At 45.4% G+C, this 18,823-nt stretch overlaps 2 protein-coding genes across 3 annotated transcripts; both read left to right on the top strand.

Moving 5' to 3' along the window:
• Positions 1–1,362: 1,362 nt before the first annotated feature.
• On the top strand, positions 1,363–6,211 carry LOC103635851 (uncharacterized). 2 transcript variants are annotated; one of them, NM_001301550.1, is made up of 4 exons: positions 1,363–1,463; positions 3,081–3,135; positions 3,297–3,855; positions 3,945–6,102. In NM_001301550.1, exons 3-4 carry the CDS (start codon positions 3,297–3,299, stop codon positions 5,975–5,977), a joined length of 2,592 nt encoding a protein of 863 aa, NP_001288479.1. In that variant the 5' UTR covers positions 1,363–1,463; positions 3,081–3,135; the 3' UTR covers positions 5,978–6,102. The 2 variants fall into 2 exon arrangements, with proteins under 2 accessions (NP_001288479.1, XP_020397888.1); XM_020542299.3 differs by lacking the exon at positions 1,363–1,463 and adding an exon at positions 1,489–1,669 and having other exon boundaries at positions 3,945–6,211.
• Positions 6,212–10,193: 3,982 nt separating this feature from the next.
• LOC542406 (Zmhox1a homeobox protein) lies at positions 10,194–18,233 on the top strand. The gene is given in 8 exon segments (NM_001111977.1): positions 10,194–10,918; positions 11,546–11,711; positions 11,818–11,941; positions 12,019–12,131; positions 12,210–12,785; positions 16,910–17,185; positions 17,282–17,371; positions 17,448–18,233. Coding segments are annotated over 8 exon segments (2,160 nt in total). The 5' UTR covers positions 10,194–10,457; the 3' UTR covers positions 17,802–18,233.
• Positions 18,234–18,823: the final 590 nt, after the last annotated feature.

An 18,823-nucleotide genomic window follows, 5' to 3' on the forward strand; every position in this document is an offset into this window, starting at 1 on the left:
CATCTGTGCGCGCTGCGCGCGCATTTATTGTACCGCAGAGAGCCGTTGGCGCGGAGATAGCCGTTGCACTGGAGTCGCACCGGACAGTCCGGTGCACACCGGACAGTCCGGTGAATTTTAGCGGACTAGCCGTTGGAGTTTCCCGAAGCTGGCGAGTTCCTGAGGCCGACCTCCCTTGGCGCACCGGACACTGTCCGGTGTACACCGCACAGTCCGGTGAATTATAGCCGAGTCGCCCCTGGAAATTCCCGAAGGTGGCGAGTTTGAGTCTGAGTCCCCCTGGTGCACCGGACATGTCCGGTGGCACACCGGACAGTCCGGTGCGCCAGACCAGGGGTGCCTTTGGTTGCCCCTTTGCTCCTTTGGTTGCCCCTTTGCTCCTTTGTTGAATCCAAAACTTGGTCTTTTTATTGGCTGAGTGTGAACCTTTTACACCTGTGTAATCTATACACTTGGGCAAACTAGTTAGTCCAAAGATTTGTGTTGGGCAATTCAGCCACCAAAATTATATAGGAACTAGGTGTAAGCCTAATTCCCTTTCACAATGCTACGCCGTTTGCTTCACCTTATGACATGTACAACCTATATACTACGTTGTGGTTCTTCAAGCAATAGATATACCTAATAAACCTTTTTTCATACAACCCAATGTATCTAATTCTTATATCTTATTCACTATAACCTTTTAAGATACGACTCATTTATGTGAGTTGTATGTGTAGAACCGTATCTAGGCTTGAACAGTGCTAGAGATGTTTCTTTATTAAGATATCGTTTCTGTGTTTTTTGCATTTACCCTCTTGATACCCCTTAAGATGCATGATATTTATGTGGGTTGTACATGCCCTTATACCGGCTGCTGCGGTAGCAGCTGAGCTTTTTCTCTCTCGGTTAAACACTATGGTTGCAGCAGCAACAAACTTTTCTAGAGAGTATGAGTGTCTATGTCTATGATTAGAAATAAAAAAAATGCTGATGTAAGTATGTGTACGTTTATTAAGAACAATGCACCATCTGTCAGACTGACAGACTCTGCTGCCTGATGAGTGCTGATTAGCTAGCTCTAAACCTGCGTGCTGATGATTTTTTTATAGCAAAAAAATTGCGTGTCGACAAATAGGAGGAAGGCGCTACTCATTTGGCATTTTCAACCCAACTAGGGCTGGAGTCTGGACTGTGCCGGGCGACCGTGGCTTTGCCCAACCTTAGCGCAACATATTTTCGGCCCATCGTGGCACATCCGGCCCACCCACGCGCCGATCCCGTTCGTGCTGTCCGTTTCGGCTCCTCAGCCGTGACTGCACACCGGCACACGCCTTTTCATTCGCCCGCCGCTTCGCTCACGCTCACGCCGTCCCCAGTCCCCACTCTCCCCCGCCCCCCTCGCCCCACGCATGAGAGGAGAGCGGCCGGACCTGGAAGCTTCTCCGCGGCGCTGCGTCGCCAGCTCGCAGCGGTGACTGGTGAGTACCCTCTCCTCCGTGTGTCCCTCTCGCCTCTCCGTTTCCCCGCTGCGCGCGCGCGTGCGTCCCTCTCGTTCCTCTGGAATCTGGATGCAGTCAAACGCCGTGCTCGGAGCTTTGGATTCGCTAGCTGCGTCTCACGATTCCCGGGGAGGTTTCTCGGCGGCCTGTTCTGCGCAGGGAGCTCGGGGTCATGGTGTGGCACGGTATGCTTACTGTTGGGGTTCGGGCTTCTGCACCAATTCGTGGGACAATGGGATTTCAGAGGGTGTGATGTGGTTCGGTACTGTGGCGTTTGGATGTTACATTGAAGAAGGGTATGGTTTCTAGAGTTGCGATGGTTCGTTTGTTCTGGGGAGCCGGACATACGATGGGTTGGCTGGTCGCAAAACACGAAAGTCATTCTCAGCCCACGCCGGTTGCAATTTGCAACCCCTTTCTACTTAGCAATTTTGCATAAGGGTGGGGGCAGAAACGAGCTTCCAGCTTGAATTTTGTGGATCCAGGGGTCCTCGTGGATCTAGCTCTGCACACCGTGGAAGTAGATGACCACCGGAAGGAAATCCTGGGAATCTGTAGCAGTCACTGTGGACGTAGATGACCGCAGGAAGGAAATCCTGGGAGGCCTAACAAGTAACAATGCAGGTAGATTTGGGACCAGATGTTTGGTGTGAAAGCAGTTCGTGTTTAGAAATGACCTACCGTCCATGCCGATTTTTTGTTTTCTAATCATTTTTCCGACAAAAAATTACATTTAGACCCTTGAATGATTTATTTCATGTTTTGAACCCTTCGCTCGGCGCCATAGTCTATGGCGCCGATAACACATCTCGGCGCCATAGGCTACGACGCCGAGCTCTGACGTGGCAGCACCGACCTGGGCTGCCGTTGTCGCTGCCGTGGCCCTAGCTCGGCGCCACAGATCTTGGCGCCGAGCTAGGGTTTTAGCGGGTGCCGTGTTCTTCCTTCTTCCCACTTGCTTCCCCACCGTGCCGCCTTCCCCGAAAGCTCCGCCTTGTCGTCAAGCCGCCGCGGCCCGCCCCGCCTTGCTGCCGCAGCCCGCCCTAGCGAGCCGCCCCGCCACGCCGCCAAGCCACCACGGCTCGCACCGCCAGGCCACTGCGCCTCGGCGAGCCTTCCCGCCGCGCAGCCGCGCTCCGCCGCGCCGCTACGGCGCCGTGCCTCGCCGTGCCGTCGCTCTCCACCGCGCCCAGCCGACCCTGCACCGCCGCCGCCGTGCAAAGTCCGCCCCGCCCGTCGCGCCCAACCGGCCGAGCCCCGCACCGCTGCCGAGCTCTGCTCCCGAGGTCCCCGACGAGCCCTACAGTCGAACCTCCTCCCCGCGGAGCCCTACGCCTAGGTTTGTCGCCTTGAGGTCAATGCCGCACGCCTAGGTTATTTAGTTTGTTATCTTTGTTTATTTTGTTTAGCTTGCTAGTTCAGTTACTTAGTTTAGTTAGTTTAGTTACATAGTTTATTTTGTTTTGCTTAGTATATTTAGTGAATATAGTTAGATTGCTACTTAGTTAGTTGTATCTTTGCAGGTTCTAGAAACCTCACTGTATTGGGAAGGTGCTGCTGAATTTTTTACTGATAGTACTATTTTTTTGTACATAGGTGTCCTTTCAACTTGACCTTCGCCACCGTTAGCTAGACTCGTTCGTGATCTCAGGTATACAATGTTTACATACATTATTCATAGATTATGTAATTTTGTTTGTTATGGTCATTTAATAGGTACTATATAGTTATTAGTTAATAAGTAGTTATTACTTATTTATTACTTAGTAAGTTTTTAGGCATTATTGAGTTAGTAATCCGTGTTTGCAATAGATGGACACCCTAGTGACACTATACCATGGAGGAAGCGTGGAGCAAGATGTTTATGGGAATGTTAGTTTTTATGCTATGAAGAATGTGACCGTGATGTTCGATGAAAGACCCTCTTTTGGCCAGATTTTCGCTCGGGCTTGTGAGGAGATTAGTTGCAATTTAAACGACCCTAGCATATCAATTGAGGGTTTATTGTCCCATGTTACATCTGGGACAGTTGTTCGACGGTTGATCTCCATTGCCTCTGAAGATGACTGGGTGAAATATGTCAAAATTGTGAAGACAATTGTTCCCCCATATTTGGATGTGGTTGTTCGAAAGTTATCGTTTAGTCATTGCGATGCTCCAGTCGGGTTATCTCCACAAATGCCAAATGCATGTCGTATTGAAGCTCCTTTGCCTGAGCTTCCGGAAGAAGTGGTTGTTGTGCCAGATGCTCAATCGGCCTCGAACGAGTTTAAGATTTCTCGTCCTGTTCGCGGCGTTTGTGGGTCTTCGAATCCGGTGGTACCCCCTCAGGAGATCCCATTGATACAGGATCCAATCCAGGATCATCCTAGTAAGTGTATTTAACACGTTATTCATATCCATCGTTAATTCGTTTGATTAGACTTTTAATGTAGTATTTCCTCACTCGACGCAATGCAGGATCTCCACAACTAGATAATGGTGCTTATCTTCATGTGCCCCTATCATTCAATATGGAACACATATGCAGTGCCTCAAATAGTGTTGATGTTCAGATTGAGGATGAGGAGGAGCCATATGAGGCTGCACGAGCCTTAGATTCTGATGATGACCGCCCGGTTCAAGAAATGACCGAGCAAGAAATTGAACTCATAAGACGTTTGTGTCCCGAGCGTGACCCTGCAGTACATGAATCTAGCAGTCTAAGTCATTGCAACGGTGCATATGCAGAAGGACGTGATGATGAATTGCTAGAGGCTTCGGATAACGCCGACAACATTGATATTAAGGTAGGCTTACTTTTCAAAGATCTGTCTACACTGAGACAATGGCTACAGGAATATTCCGTGAACCGCAAGAGGCCGTTCAAGGTGAGACACTCATATGCACAGCGTCGTTACACAGTTGTGTGCGAGGTGTCAGAATGTAATTGGAGGGTATGTGCCCGAAGGCAGAAGGAAACCGGAAAGTTTAAAATCACAAAAATTGTAGGTCCACACACTTGTGCCCAGACAGAGCTGAGCTCTAAGCATCGTCAGTTGACATCTACCCTAATTGCGAAAAGGCTATTGGGGACATTGAAGGGTCAGCCAAACTTGAAGGTGAAGTCAATTATGACCATGACTTGGGAGTTGTTTGGTTACAAGATCAAGTATGGGAAAGCATGGAGGGCAAAGCAACGAGCATGGAAGATGATATACGGGGATTGGGAGGAGGGTTACGAGAAGTTGCCAGCATTGTTCAATGCAATGAAAGCTAAAAACCCAGGCATGCATTACGAGTACATCCCTAAACCCAACGAATGGAGGAATGGCAGAGAGATCTTCTTTCGTGCTTTCTGGTGTTTCTCGCAATGCGTAGAGGCCTTCAGGCATTGTCGTCCCGTGCTGTCTATTGATGGTACTTTTCTGCTTGGGAAGTATAAGGGCACATTGTTGGTTGCCATATCATGTGACGCGGACAACACATTGGTTCCTTTGGCATTTGCTTTGGTGGAGAGGGAGAACAGAGAGAGTTGGGCTTGGTTCTTGCGACTTGTTCGGATCCATGTCGTGGGTCCTGGTCGCGAGGTTGGTGTCATATCTGACAGACATCAGGGTATTCTTAATGCAGTGCAAGAGCAGATTCCTGGCTACGCACCCATGCACCACAGATGGTGCACTCGACATCTAGCAGAAAATCTTCTTCGAAAGGATCGTAGCAAGGCTAATTTCCCCCTTTTTGAGGAGATCTGTCAACAATTGGAGGTTTCGTTTTTCGAGGACAAGTTGAAGAAACTAAAAGATGCAACAAATGCTGAAGGTAAGAACTGGATTGCTGGATTGTTGAGGGAACCCCAAAAATGGACAAGTGCCTATGACGAAGGTGGTTGGAGGTTCGAGTTCCAGACTAGCAACATGGCCGAGTTATTTAACAGTGTGCTGAAGGGTATACGCGGAATGCCAGTCAATGCTATAGTAACATTCACTTTCTATAGGCTCGTGGCTTGGTTTAATGATAGACACGCACAGGCCAAGGCAATGCAGACGCGAGGTCTGAGATGGGCACCTAAACCAACAACACATCTTAATAATGCAAAGGAACGGGCCAATAGACATGAGGTACAATGCTTTGATGAGGATTTGGGAAAATACGAGGTAAGAACGATGGGTGGCACAACTTCCGACGGTGAGGTGCGGCCTTCGAGGACACATGTTGTGTTACTTGATGCATTTTCGTGTGGTTGTGGTAAACCTAGACAGTACCACTTTCCATGTTCTCATTATGTTGCCGCCGCACGTCATCGTAACTTTGCATTTGAGAGCATGATCCCTTCGGAGTTCAGTGTGGAGAGCTTAGTACGTACTTGGAGCCCTCGTTTTGAGCCATTTCTTGACGAGTCACAGTGGCCAACGTACACCGGTCCGATATACATTGCTGATCCAGCGCATCGCTGGGACAAATGTGGTACTAGGAAAAGGAGCCGATGCAACATGGTTATGTGGACCTTATGATGAAAACTTTGTAATGTGGACCTTGTGATGTCAACTTTGTGATGTCAACTTTGTGATGTGGACTATGTATTGTGGACTATGTTATGTGGACCTTGTATTAAGGACTATGTTATGTGGACTTTGTGATATTCTGTGTTATTTGTGATGTATTATATGCTGAAATGTGGTGATATCTTATAATATGTGATTATTTCAATTGTGGTTGTCAATAAAACATGGAAAACTCTTGCGATTTTTTTTGTGGATTGGAAAAAACATGACAATGCAATAGAAACATTACGAATCTGAAACATTAGGGTTCTAAAATATTTTGGATATGAAAGTACTACATAACACACTACTAGCTTGTTCAATCAGAATCACAATCTATAAGTAATTCATCTTCAGAGTCATCCGTCGCGCAATCCTCAACGACAATCTCGTTCCACTTGCTGCATTGTCCTGCATCACACTTTTCCGCATTTCTCTTGTAATAATTGGCTTCTGCTTCATCTGCAGCTTGGGAGAATAGCTGATCCCCAGCCTCAGCCTCATCACACTTCTGCTTGTAATAAACGGCCTCTACCTATTCGACGACTTGAGACATAAACTCGTCATCCTCCTCTTGAGCACGTAATCTTGCCTCAGCTAGTGCGATGAGCTCACTCAACCTTGATGTGTCGTCCTCCTCTTCCTCATGATGTCCTGCCTCAACGAGAGCGATAAACTCACTCAACCTTGATGTTCCTCCTCCATCAGCTCCATCGTCGCCATTTTTTCCAGAACGTATCTTGCACGTGCCTCATCTGTGAGATAGTTCACGACACATCCAATCTCTGCAAATGTAATGAGACAAATAAGTTTGCAAAGTCAGGATAAATAAATTGTACAAACAAAACTATCATGTCATTTTTCTCACTCACTTCCCTTAAGATGATCAACAAGATTCCCCAACATATGTTTCTCGGCTCTAGCCGCCTCCCATTCCCTTGCATCCTGTGCTCTCTTCTCATTTGCCGCCTTCAATCTCCTCTGCTCTGCACGCATCGGGATGTCAAAACTCATTGATTTTGCGAACCTACGCATATCCTGTATGCGATCGTTAATGTACGAATCGACGAGCTGAGATCCACAATGCATCTTCTGTCCCTTTAGTCTCTTTGACTTTATTGTACGCATCAACTCTCCTTTGTCGTCGTAACTCTCCCAACCGCATTTCCTCGTCTCTTACAAAAAATAGAGTAAGTACGGGTGCAACATTGCACCTGATGCAAACAAAAAAATAAATACCAACCTCATCGTAATCTACCATATGTCCACAAAAATAGCCAACACCAAGCTCGGAAGGAACTAATCCATACTTAGCTTCAATACCACGTTTGCAGAGTATTGGATCAAACTTCAACTCTTGCGCCCACTCATTTTTTTCTTTTCCTTTGCCTCTGGCTCTGGCCAATGGGACATAGGACCATACAACCACTATGAAATGACACTTACGCCACCCGTGTCAGATATTTAGTAAATTTGTGCAAAAAATAACAAAAGTTTGGACATTTGTTATGGGCTCACATAATCAATGTTCGGACACACGAAGTGCTTCGCAGTGTCCTCGTCGATGACAACACGATCTCCGCAATCGCATCGAGGTGGTGAGTCCATTCGTCTTTCTGTTGCTACCTCCTTCGCATTCGTCATTGGTGGAGGATTCGGGGGAGGAGTTACCCAACGCTTAAAACGCTCATGACTAGTCCTTCCACACAACCAAATAGCGAAAAGAAGATATCGAGGGTCAAATTTATCAGGACCGTCGATCCACTGGAAAAAGAAATACCTCAGGTGCTCCTACAAAAATGGAACGAAGCATTAGTACGCATCTACTAAACAATATTAACTCACAAGTCATAAGCTATGTACGTTAAAACCGCCACAAAGGTAGAAGCAACGAACAACCGTGTCTGGAAGTTCGGATTGACATACCCAAGCCGGTCTGCCACAGTCACAGTTAGACACAGGAAGTTCAGGAGGAACAGGAGCATCCTTACTAGATACATCCGGATATAACTCCCGAGAACGGCCTCTCTTCTGCCACAAGGCCTCCCGGTACATGTCTTTCATCTAAGAAACGATTATATATTAACACAAGTACCTAATAGACTGTATAATCGGATTTCACAAATTACCAAATCAAAAGTAGTCATCATATGAACTATACTATATATCCTAGGAGCAACAATTTTTTTTCTCGAAAGCGCAGGAGAACTGCGCGATATTATATTAAAGAAGAAGGACAGTTACAGAAAAAAACAACTGAGGCGCCTATGGCGGCCAGTAACAGGCATACAGAAACCCATCCATGACTAAAGAAGAAACTAACACAAATTACCACAATGCTAGCTAACTAGCAGGGATGCCCGGAATGGGGGCGGTGAGCAAAGACAACTTCCTTGCACCAGCCATCTCCCATAGGTGAACCTCCAACTCAACTCTTCTAATAGCATAAGCAATACTGGAGCTCTTATTGTCAAAAACACAGCCATTGCGTTGCTTCCATAAGGTCCAAACTCCCAGAATGACTAGAGAATTGAGGCCGTCCCTTGCAATTCCAGAAACTTTGGTACATAATGTTCTCCACCATTCAAAACTAATAATCGAAAAATTACAACCCAATATACAAAACGAATCAGTGAGACACCATACCTTGGTATACAAAGTATTCCAACTCGAATCTTTGAATGGAGCAACTTTGAAGAAGATTTGAATGGATGGGAAATGAGCTCCTCTCGGCCAGTAGAACGGCCGATTTATAGGCCTCCCTAGCTCGTCGCTAAGATCTATGGCGCCGAGCTAGGAGGCCGCGTCGGCGCCACGCCAGCCCTAGCCGCCGGGAGCCGTCACCGCCACCACGTCAGAGCTCGGCGCCATAGGCTATGGCACCGAGCTGTGTTACCTCGGCGCTATAGCCAACATAGCTCGGCGCCATAGCCTATGGCGTCGAGCTTCGGGTCCAGATCCTAAAATAAGTCATCCAGGGGTCTAAATGTATATTTTTGTCATTAAAAAGGTTAAAAAAAACTACACCTTATTGTTGAAGATAACTCAGAATTCATAGAGTGATAGAGATGGGACTGACTAGTGTCTAGAATGGATATACAGTACCCAGCTCTGATTTTCTCTTTCAAATGAGATGCACTATGGAAATGCTATGCCAAGGTCGCCCTCTACCAATAGAAATGGGGAGGGGTGGAGGGTGGCACCCAGCATTGCATGCATGCTCGGGAGTTGGAGCTCGTGCATGGTCCATGACATGTGGAAGTAGGAGATGAGCTGCAAGCTGCTTGTTTCTTTGCTGAGGTCATCAAGGCTTCATACATCTTTTCTGTGTTGTCGTCAAGCGAGATGTGGAATTGGCTTGAACTTGCCTTGTTTTTTCATGCCTTTGTTCTTTTCTGATTTATATTTTACTTATAGACGTTGCCAATACATTATTGTTTTAGAAATATCCGATTATAATATGCACCTCGGGTTAATTGTCACTTGCTTCATTTTTTCCTATATCTATATGTAAGTTCTCTAGTAATTAGGGAATTGTTTTCGACGTTGCCAATACAATTATAAATGTATGACTTGCGTGAATTTTTGAAGTCAATTGAGGGCACATGGTACAACTTTTACCGATCGTATTTTAGATTCCGATCATAACCGATGTAATTTTCGTACCGAACTTTCGTTTCCGATGTTTTCGAATTACCGATGTCATTTTCGTTTCCGGAGTTACCGTTTTCGATCTCGTTTGCGAGAAAAAAATGAAAACAAAAATGATTTTAGTGTTTACCGATCGTTTCCGACCGTTTTCACCCCTACTAGTAATACCTTTTTAATCACTATCTTTGTTCAGAACCCAGTTATTTTAGTCCTTGCTGACATAACAAATTACAATGGTGCTTATGGAAATTCTATGGAACTCCTATTTCAATCTTAAGAAGTTATTGATTCTGATGAGAAACCACCAGTTGTATTTTTGTTTGTCATTTAAATTTGTGAAAAATATTAATTACAATAGTGATGGATGTTCTTGCTCATTTTTCAACTAAAAGATCAGCTAGTCTAATAGTTTTGAATAATGAGGAACAAATCAAACCTGGTTCAAATCAGGTGTGTGTAAGACTTTAATAGGTACTTGACTCTTGAGTCCATGTAACCATTATTGATTTATCTTTATTTCTTTGCTGTAGATTGCAAGGTGATTGCGAATCTGGCTTGGCCACATAGAGCTTTTTTTCATTGTCAGCTTGTTCGCTGCGGCTTGCTGCGGCTGCAATCCGGCTGCGGCTGCGGCTTCTACAGTATTTTTCTCTCTATGAATTGCAGCTGCAGCAATCCAAACAGCTGCAACAGTGTCGGCTTGTAGCCAGCCGAACACGCCCTGTGCTCCTCAGAAGATGGTTTTCTGAGAGTGCTTTCTGTCTACTGTAAATTGATGAAATTTTGGTGAACATATACTATGGAAAAAAATATAGCTCACTGTCCTGTTGAGGGCAATGGTGAGATTGAAAATGGTGCGAGCTCTAGTCAGAATCCTGAGTCTCTTGAGCATTCAGTTTTGCTGTCTACATCTCAAACGATGCCAAATAACTTGGGGATAAGGAAAAACTATAAAAGGGCAGCAAACAGAGGTAAAAAAGGTTCCCAAGGACTAACAGGTCAAGCATATACTTTGATGTCATCTAATAGTGATGTCAGGGTGCTTCGCTCCACATCAAGTTCAAAGACAACATCTACTGAGCATGTTCAGGCTCCAGTACAACCGGCTGCCAAGAGAAGAAAAATGAGCAGAGCCTCAAACAAAAGTTCGACTGATGAGTTTTCACAAATTCGTAAACGAGTTAGATATATTTTGAACCGAATGAATTATGAGCAAAGCCTAATTGAAGCTTATGCTAGCGAAGGCTGGAAAAATCAAAGGTTTGTCACTCTACTATTAGTAACTAATGTTATGTAGGTGTTTAGAAGTCTGGTTTTTCATTCCCTATGTGTTGCCAGGGTTACTGAATAGTGCTGCAAGGCCATGTATTATGCGCTAGCTAAAATCCTTAAGTTTCTTTGTTAACCAACCACATTAGTGTTGTGTGCTACAAAACTGACTAATTAGGTTTGGTATTTTAGCTTAATTATGCTTGTCAAATGGATGTCATCTTTTAGCACCCCATCATTTTGCACCTGATTTCCCCTTCCATGTATTCCTTTGCCTTATCAAATGATGGGAAATTTGTATCACAATTCACACATGTTTGGCCGTCAGTGAAACTCTATTGTTTCACCCTTTCTGATATCATCCTGCCTTCACTGGTTATGTTATGTACATACAGTTAGTATCTGTGCATCTTCTTGCTGGCTGCCATGCTTGGTTTGGTTAAATTTATATGCCCTATTAGGCTAGTTGCTGATCAGATGCACACGTGCTGTAAAAAAAATCTTCCTTCAACTTTGCATTAACAGACAGCGTCTTGGGATTTTGCTACTGCTGTAATATTTCTTTAGCTGTTGAGTTCATCACAAATTCTGTTGCAATGTAAAATAACTGATGTGCAGTTTGGATAAGATAAGACCTGAGAAGGAGCTTGAACGAGCCAAATCAGAAATCTTACGATGCAAATTGAGAATACGAGAAGTCTTCCGGAATATTGATTCTCTTCTCTCCAAGGGGAAAATTGACGAAACTTTATTTGATTCTGAAGGAGAAATATCTTGCGAAGATGTAAGTCAGCATGTAATTTTGATTCCATCAATGTATCTGTATTATCTAGTAACTATGTTCTGTTATGCTCAGCATTTTAATCTGTAAAAAACTTCATGTATCACAGATCTTTTGTTCCACTTGTGGTTCGAATGACGCTACATTGGGTAATGATATCATTCTCTGCGATGGAGCTTGTGACAGAGGGTTCCACCAGAACTGTTTAAATCCTCCCCTGCGTACTGAAGATAGTAATATTCATTTTCCTCTTTCATAGTATCAGTAATTCTTGCTTTGGCATTCATTCATGAGCACCATTCATTTGTAGTCCCCATGGGAGATGAAGGATGGCTCTGCCCAGCATGTGATTGCAAGATAGATTGTATAGATCTAATAAATGAACTCCATGGGAGTAACATCTCCATTGAGGACTCTTGGGAGGTAAAAATTCCCTTATAAGAACAGTAACATTTTACAAATTGAATTACATTTCAACTCGTAGTACATTTATTTTTGCAGAAAGTTTTTCCAGATGCAGCTGCTATGGCAAATGACTCTAAACAAGATGACGCATTTGATCTTCCATCAGATGACTCAGACGACAATGACTTTGACCCCAATATGCCTGAAGAGCATGTGGTTGGTAAGGATGAAGAATCGTCTGAAGAGGATGAGGATGGAGGATCAGACTCTGATGACTCAGACTTTTTGACATGTTCTGATGATTCGGAACCTTTGATAGACAAGAAGGTTGATGACCTCAGATTACCTTCTGAAGATTCAGAGGATGATGACTATGATCCAGCAGGTCCTGATTCAGATAAAGATGTCGAAAAGAAGTCAAGTTCTGATGAATCTGACTTCACATCTGACTCAGATGATTTTTGTAAGGAGATTTCAAAATCTGGACATGATGAAGTTTCATCACCTCTATTACCCGATGCCAAGGTGGGTGATATGGAAAAGATTACTGCTCAAGCTAAAACAACAAGTTCTGCTGACGACCCTATGGAGACTGAAATAGACCAGGGTGTGGTTTTACCAGATTCAAGGAGACGGCAAGCTGAACGGTTGGACTACAAAAAGTTGTATGATGTATGCCCTCAACCTACATCTGTGCATATTTAAAATCTTCCTTTTTTGATGTTTTAGTCTTGAACACTGCCTATAGTGCGTTTGTTTCTCATCCAGTCAGTTCTGTGCATATTTAAAATGCATATTTAAAATCTTCCTGGCACGTAACATTACCATACACACACACACCATATATATCAGTTTAACATATGCAAGGGTTGTCTTGCTATACCTAGCACATACTCATACAATGTGCCTAGAAATAATGATCTGGTTGGAAGACCGATCAAGGCAACAATAACCCTTATGATTAGTGGAGTAATCGGGGAAAACATACAGGGAGGAGCGGTGGCGGAAATGTTGGGATAGCATCGTCGGTCGAAAACATAGTGATGAGTATATATGAGGGTGGGGATCCGAAGATAGCACGATGGGATGTGAAGTTAAGTGTCTTAGTCGGTAGAATATTGAGGAGCGTAACAGTGCTAAGCGCCTCGACCCAATATGCGAGAAGGACACTATCCTGAATCAACAAGGAGTGAACGACATTATTGATGGTGAGAAGCATGTGTTCGGCTTTACTGTTTTGAGGCAAAGTTTAGGGGCAAGACATACGAAGTTGAATGTTGTGGGAGTGGAAGATAGTGTGGGTGATGTGTTTGTCGAATCTGTGACCATTATTGCACTTGATGCCCTAAATGGAAACGTCGAACTGTGTGGCAGCAGAGGCAAGGGTGGAAAATGTGTGAGATTTCAGTCACAGGTGGAATGTCCAAAGTTAATGCAAAAAATCAAGGATGGCCAGATAGTACTTAATAGCTAGAGACGTTGACACTTGGTGACGTCCATAGCTCACAATATATAAGCTGAAAAATGCGAGTTGTATGTGACAAGGATGCATAAAAGGGAACACATGTATGGCGACCCAACTGACAAGTGTGACACAAAATGTGATCAACACGCTTATTACAAGGAATAGCAGACAATTGTGTTAGTTTGGACACAATGTCGTGGCTAGGATGACCAAGACACCGGTGCTAAAGGGAAGTGTTGGTGGATGCAAGGAGAGCGGACGCCGAAAGGTGCAACATGTAGAGGTGACTTGAGCTGTCACATCGGACGATCTCTCATTGAGACCAAGGTTCAAGGAAGCGCTGAGCGCGCGCTAGGGTGGTGAAAAAGCTTAAGCGCGATTAAGCGTGCTTAAGCGTTTTTGTTAAAAAGAGAAAAAAAGACATGATATTGGGCCACCCTGCAGCAGCCCTTAACCCCTCCTCCTCTCTTCATGAGTCTGCAGCCCACTAAGCCCACCTGCCAGGAGGCTCAACCCAAAAACCCTCTCCCGTGATGACCTAGTACTCTGCTGCCTCCTTCCACGCCCCGTGCCACCGCCCTGTGCTCTCCGGCTCCCTCTCCCGAAGCCTCTCCTCCCCGTGATGTACGCTCTCCGGCTCCCTCTCCCGAAGCCTCTCCTCCCTCGTGCGATCTTCACCTCTCTATCGCGAAGCCGCTCCGCCTCTCTCTCACACCAATCTGCTGCCTGCAGCCATCGTCGCTCCGTCCGCTCTCTCTCTCTACCTCTCTCTTGAAGTCTCTCCTCTTCTCTCTCGTCGATCCGTCGATTTGCTGCCTGCTGGATTGACGTCGGAGGTGTTCCTCCTCTTCCTCTCCCTCCTCTTCTCCCTTAAACATGCCGGATGGGCACGATTAAGCAGGGCCAGCGCTTAATTGCCCGCTTAGTAGGTAAGCGATGCGTTGACCCTCTGCTCAGCGCTTAACCGCGCCTAATCGCACGCCTAATCGCGCTTTCTTGAACCTTGATTGAGACTGAAGATCATAGAGCAGCCAAGAGGGTCAAACTCCACAAAGTATTTTTTATCCGATGTAAATTGGTGAACAGAAATACAATTTTTAATAAGACCGGGAGAATTGAGGATTTTATTGAGATGAAGTTGATGTGGTAGAGTGGTAGTGCCAGTGGAAGTAATAGAGGGCAGGTTCCCATTATCGGCAACAATATTAGAGGGAGAGGATGGAGACGAGGGGTGTGTATAACGGTGTTAGAGTTCATATGGTTGTTTGCATCAGAGTTCGGCTTTTTTGCTTTTTAGTCTTTTTATGAAAGTTTTTCACAAATATGCCCTTTCTAGTTTAAATTCAGAAATTTGACCCTTATCTCGACGCCATTATTATTGGCACCGAGATTACACGTCTCGGCGTTAATATAAATGGCGTCGAGATCTCTGTTCCAGAGACGCTGAGCTGGCGTGTGTGTGGCATAGGGTCGGCGCCATGACAATTGGCGCCGACCTCTTTATATTTGCCGACGTTTGCTCCCTGATCATTTTATTGGATAGGTCGATCGAGGAGCACGACAGGGTGAAAGGACTGGACCCGATCGAGAGCGCCACCGCCAGCTGATCATTTTTGTCGGATGGTGCAAGCAAGCACCACACAAGTCCATCTATTGCTCACAACTCACAAGTGCCTGCTTCCATCATCAGTACAAGCACACTAGCTACACACACCAGCAGCAGCTAGCCAGCCAAAAGTCCCAAAACCACCTCTCCCTTTCCTCTCTCTCACTCCCCAGCTCTTGCTTTTTTTACATTTATTACTTCACAATTTTCTCTGAGGAAAAATTCTATATTTCACACTAGTGCATACGCGCGCCACACGCTCCCTTGTTTTTTTATTTGTGAAGTGTATTCTATCTTTTGTCGGGAGATGATGGTTTCATTGCTATAAAAAACAACATTTTTCATGACCCTTTAAATTTTGTTTTTCTAGATTTTCTTTAGTTAAAGTCACCGAATCAATAAGAACCAAACAAATATCTTAAATTTTAGACCTACTCTAAGGTTGATGGCGTATATATGTGCTACACCTTATTGGAATTAAATTCATGTCACAATCCATGGATTGTTTTAAACTATGGAAGGCGACATTGATGAAGAGGCATAAGTTTCGTAGTTGTCGAGGAACTACAAGTCGAGGCCAAGCTAGGTGGCACGGGCAGGGGCGCCACGCTCAACGACGTCCTCAGGAGCTTGTCGAAGATGGTGTTGATGATCCACGTTCGCACGACGCGATCCTGGTGGACCCAGTTGGGGGCAGAAACGTCGAAGAGGACATGGCCCTCAAGGGAGTACCGGTCGACGGCGAGGAGGAACACCTTGCGCCAGTGGGGCGTAGAAGTTTGAGGACGAGAGGCATGAGCGCACAAATGTTCTGCACAGTAACATCCTAGACGTGGAGATTCAGTGCAGCAGCCACATGATGAAGGGCGCCACAGATGTGTGGCGCATCAGCGGCGGAGGCGTCATCCTCGAGGTCCGTCGTCTAGAGGCGGCTCAGTCGTAGCATGTGCGCAAGCAGCGTGGTCGAGGCAGCGTGGATGTGAGCATCCACAGTGTTGCGCTCAACCTAGGCGAGGGTGGCGTCATGGGTGGCTTGGGCCGTGCACTTGCGTTCCTCCTTAGCAAGCGAGTAGCATTGGCCTATTGGAGAGCAGTGGTGGTGTATAGATTGGCGGTGACCGTGCCGACACCGGCTTTTGCGCTAGAAGCAGCAGCACCAGGAGGCGGCGTAGGAGGGCCCCTTGCCATAGCAGCTGGTGCGATGTGTGATGCACACGTAGGGAGCGGCGATGGCAAGAAGCTGAAGGCTAAACTTAGGCAAGTGATACTATAAAATCAATAGAGACAGCACAAAACAATGGATTGATTGATTGGAGAGATCTATATACATAGAGATATTGTGGCTTATGGAAACAGAACCAAACTATATCTCCACGTATCTCTCTAATCATGTACAAGGGCTGACCTACTATACCTTGCACCTCTCTAATCATGTACAAGGGCCGACCTACTATACCTTGCACGTACCCATACGGCCACACCCACACACACACACACCATATATGACAGTCTAACATATACAAGGGTCAGTCAAAATACCTAACACGTTCTCATACTACACACACACACACACACATCATATATGACAGTCTAACAACTATGTCAATATTGCATGAGGTTATGAATTGTTTGCTCTATGCTCTTCGGTGCATACTTGCATATGAGAAGTTCTTTTTTTTCGACCATGACGTCATGACATATTCCTAATCTTGCTGGACTCAAAAGGAGGCATATGGTGAAGCATCATCTGATTCTAGTGATGATGAAGAATGGTCTGGGAAGAACACGCCAATAATAAAAAGCAATGAAGAGGGTGAAGCCAATTCTCCTGCGGGAAAAGGCTCCAGAGTTGTGCACCATAATGATGAACTGACTACACAAAGCACTAAAAAAAGCTTGCATTCTATTCATGGTTCAGTAGATGAGAAACCTGGAGACCTTACTTCTAATGGCAGCAACAGCACAGCCAGGAAAGGACATTTTGGCCCAGTAATTAATCAGGTATCATTTATTATTCACTACAATTAGTCGCAGAATTAACCATTTTAGACTGCTTTAGTTGACCGAATAAGTTGATGCCCATTCTTTTGCTTGCAGAAGCTACATGAACATTTTAAGACACAACCATACCCTAGTCGTTCTGTTAAAGAAAGTCTGGCAGAAGAACTAGGGTTAACATTTCGTCAGGTATATTCCTATAATTTTCTAACTGCATGGTTATATTGGCATTGGATTTGACCTTCTCTGTGCATTACGGTGACAGGTTAACAAATGGTTTGAAACTAGGCGTCATTCCGCAAGGGTAGCTTCTTCCAGGAAAGGCATCAGTCTAGATAAGCATAGCCCCCAAAATACTAATAGTCAAGTGACAGCTAGTATGGAACCTAAAGAACCTGAGGGGACTGTGGTGGAAGAATCTAATGTATGCCTAAATGGGGGTACTACCATCTCTAAAGAAGCAGTGTCTTCAAAAGTTGGATCAAGAACCCCTGGAAGTGATGTGGGAGGGTCAAAAGTTGATTCTGCTGAGGATCAGAATCCGGGGCCTGATCTTGCAGAGAAGGCAAGGCAAAAGGCAATACAGCAGGAGTTGAGGAAGAAAAAAATGGGACGATGAAGTTTGTAGACAAAGATATGAGCCAGAATTTGGACTGCTCCTGAAATTTCCAGGTCGGGTCGTGATTTCGCTGCCGGTGCTATGGACCTTGAAACTTTGGCTTTGTATGGCTCTATGTCGGCAGCCAAAAAACATAGATATACCATTACAACTTTACAAGTCAGCTAGCTCTCATTAGTTCGTGCCAGTCAACTAGCAAGCGCATCATTCAGTTTTTTTTTGTGGGGCCATTGCTTTCCGTTCTTAGGCAACTGAGAGCTTCCTCTGATTTCTGGGGCGCTCTATAGGAATTAGTTATCCTTCAGATTTGTTTGCAGCGACTCCTGGCATTGCAAAAGCGTACGGCTCCGTAACGACAGCAGTGTACTGCAGAAGATGTGTGTTGTTTTCATCGATGTTGAATTTTCTGGTAAGATGGAATGTTGTACCAAACCCCTTGCGTGATGCGAACAGAGGACTTTGTAATTTCAGTGTGCGGCCATGGGTCTGTACCTGCTTTTCATGCAAACGCATTTTCGGTAACGTCAGTGTCCCTGAGCTCCTCCTGCCCCTACTTGACGTGTACTCACTCCATACGTGTTCTTGGGCAGTGCAGTATGTTACCCTTTCCCTGTCGTGCTCTCCACTTGGCCCTTGTTGGAGTCGGTTTTTCTCTTGCAGTGTAAGCTATGTTAGCTACGACGTCGTCTCTCATGCATGACTCGTCTTTGGTGAACGAGGAGCGTTTGGACTGTCGAGCTTGCTTTACACGGCTGCGCGGCACCAACTCTGTAGGACTGCAATGTTTGAATTCTGGCTACAGGACAGGACTGCATTAGGATGGAAAGAAGACAAGAACCCGTACTACTGTACGTCTTCCTCGACACCGGAATCGCGCTGCGCACGTCTTTAAAAACGCCGGTCGCGGGCAGCCCTAGCTCACGCGAACCAGCGCATGTAATAATGTCCGGATGTTTTTCTTCAAGGATGCGATGGCCGTTGGCCGATGGGACGGGACACGAGAGAGCAGTGAAGTCACACGG

This window comes from Zea mays, chromosome 8, assembly GCF_902167145.1.
Source record: "Zea mays cultivar B73 chromosome 8, Zm-B73-REFERENCE-NAM-5.0, whole genome shotgun sequence".
Taxonomy (NCBI): Eukaryota; Viridiplantae; Streptophyta; class Magnoliopsida; order Poales; family Poaceae; genus Zea; species Zea mays.

Coding starts and splice junctions, on each gene's coding strand:
- LOC103635851 (NM_001301550.1), top strand. CDS start 3,297: ATGGACACCCTAGTGACACTATACCATGGAGGAAGCGTGGAGCAAGAT. Junction 3,856..3,944: donor TCCAATCCAGGATCATCCTA/GTAAGTGTATTT, acceptor GACGCAATGCAG/GATCTCCACAACTAGATAAT.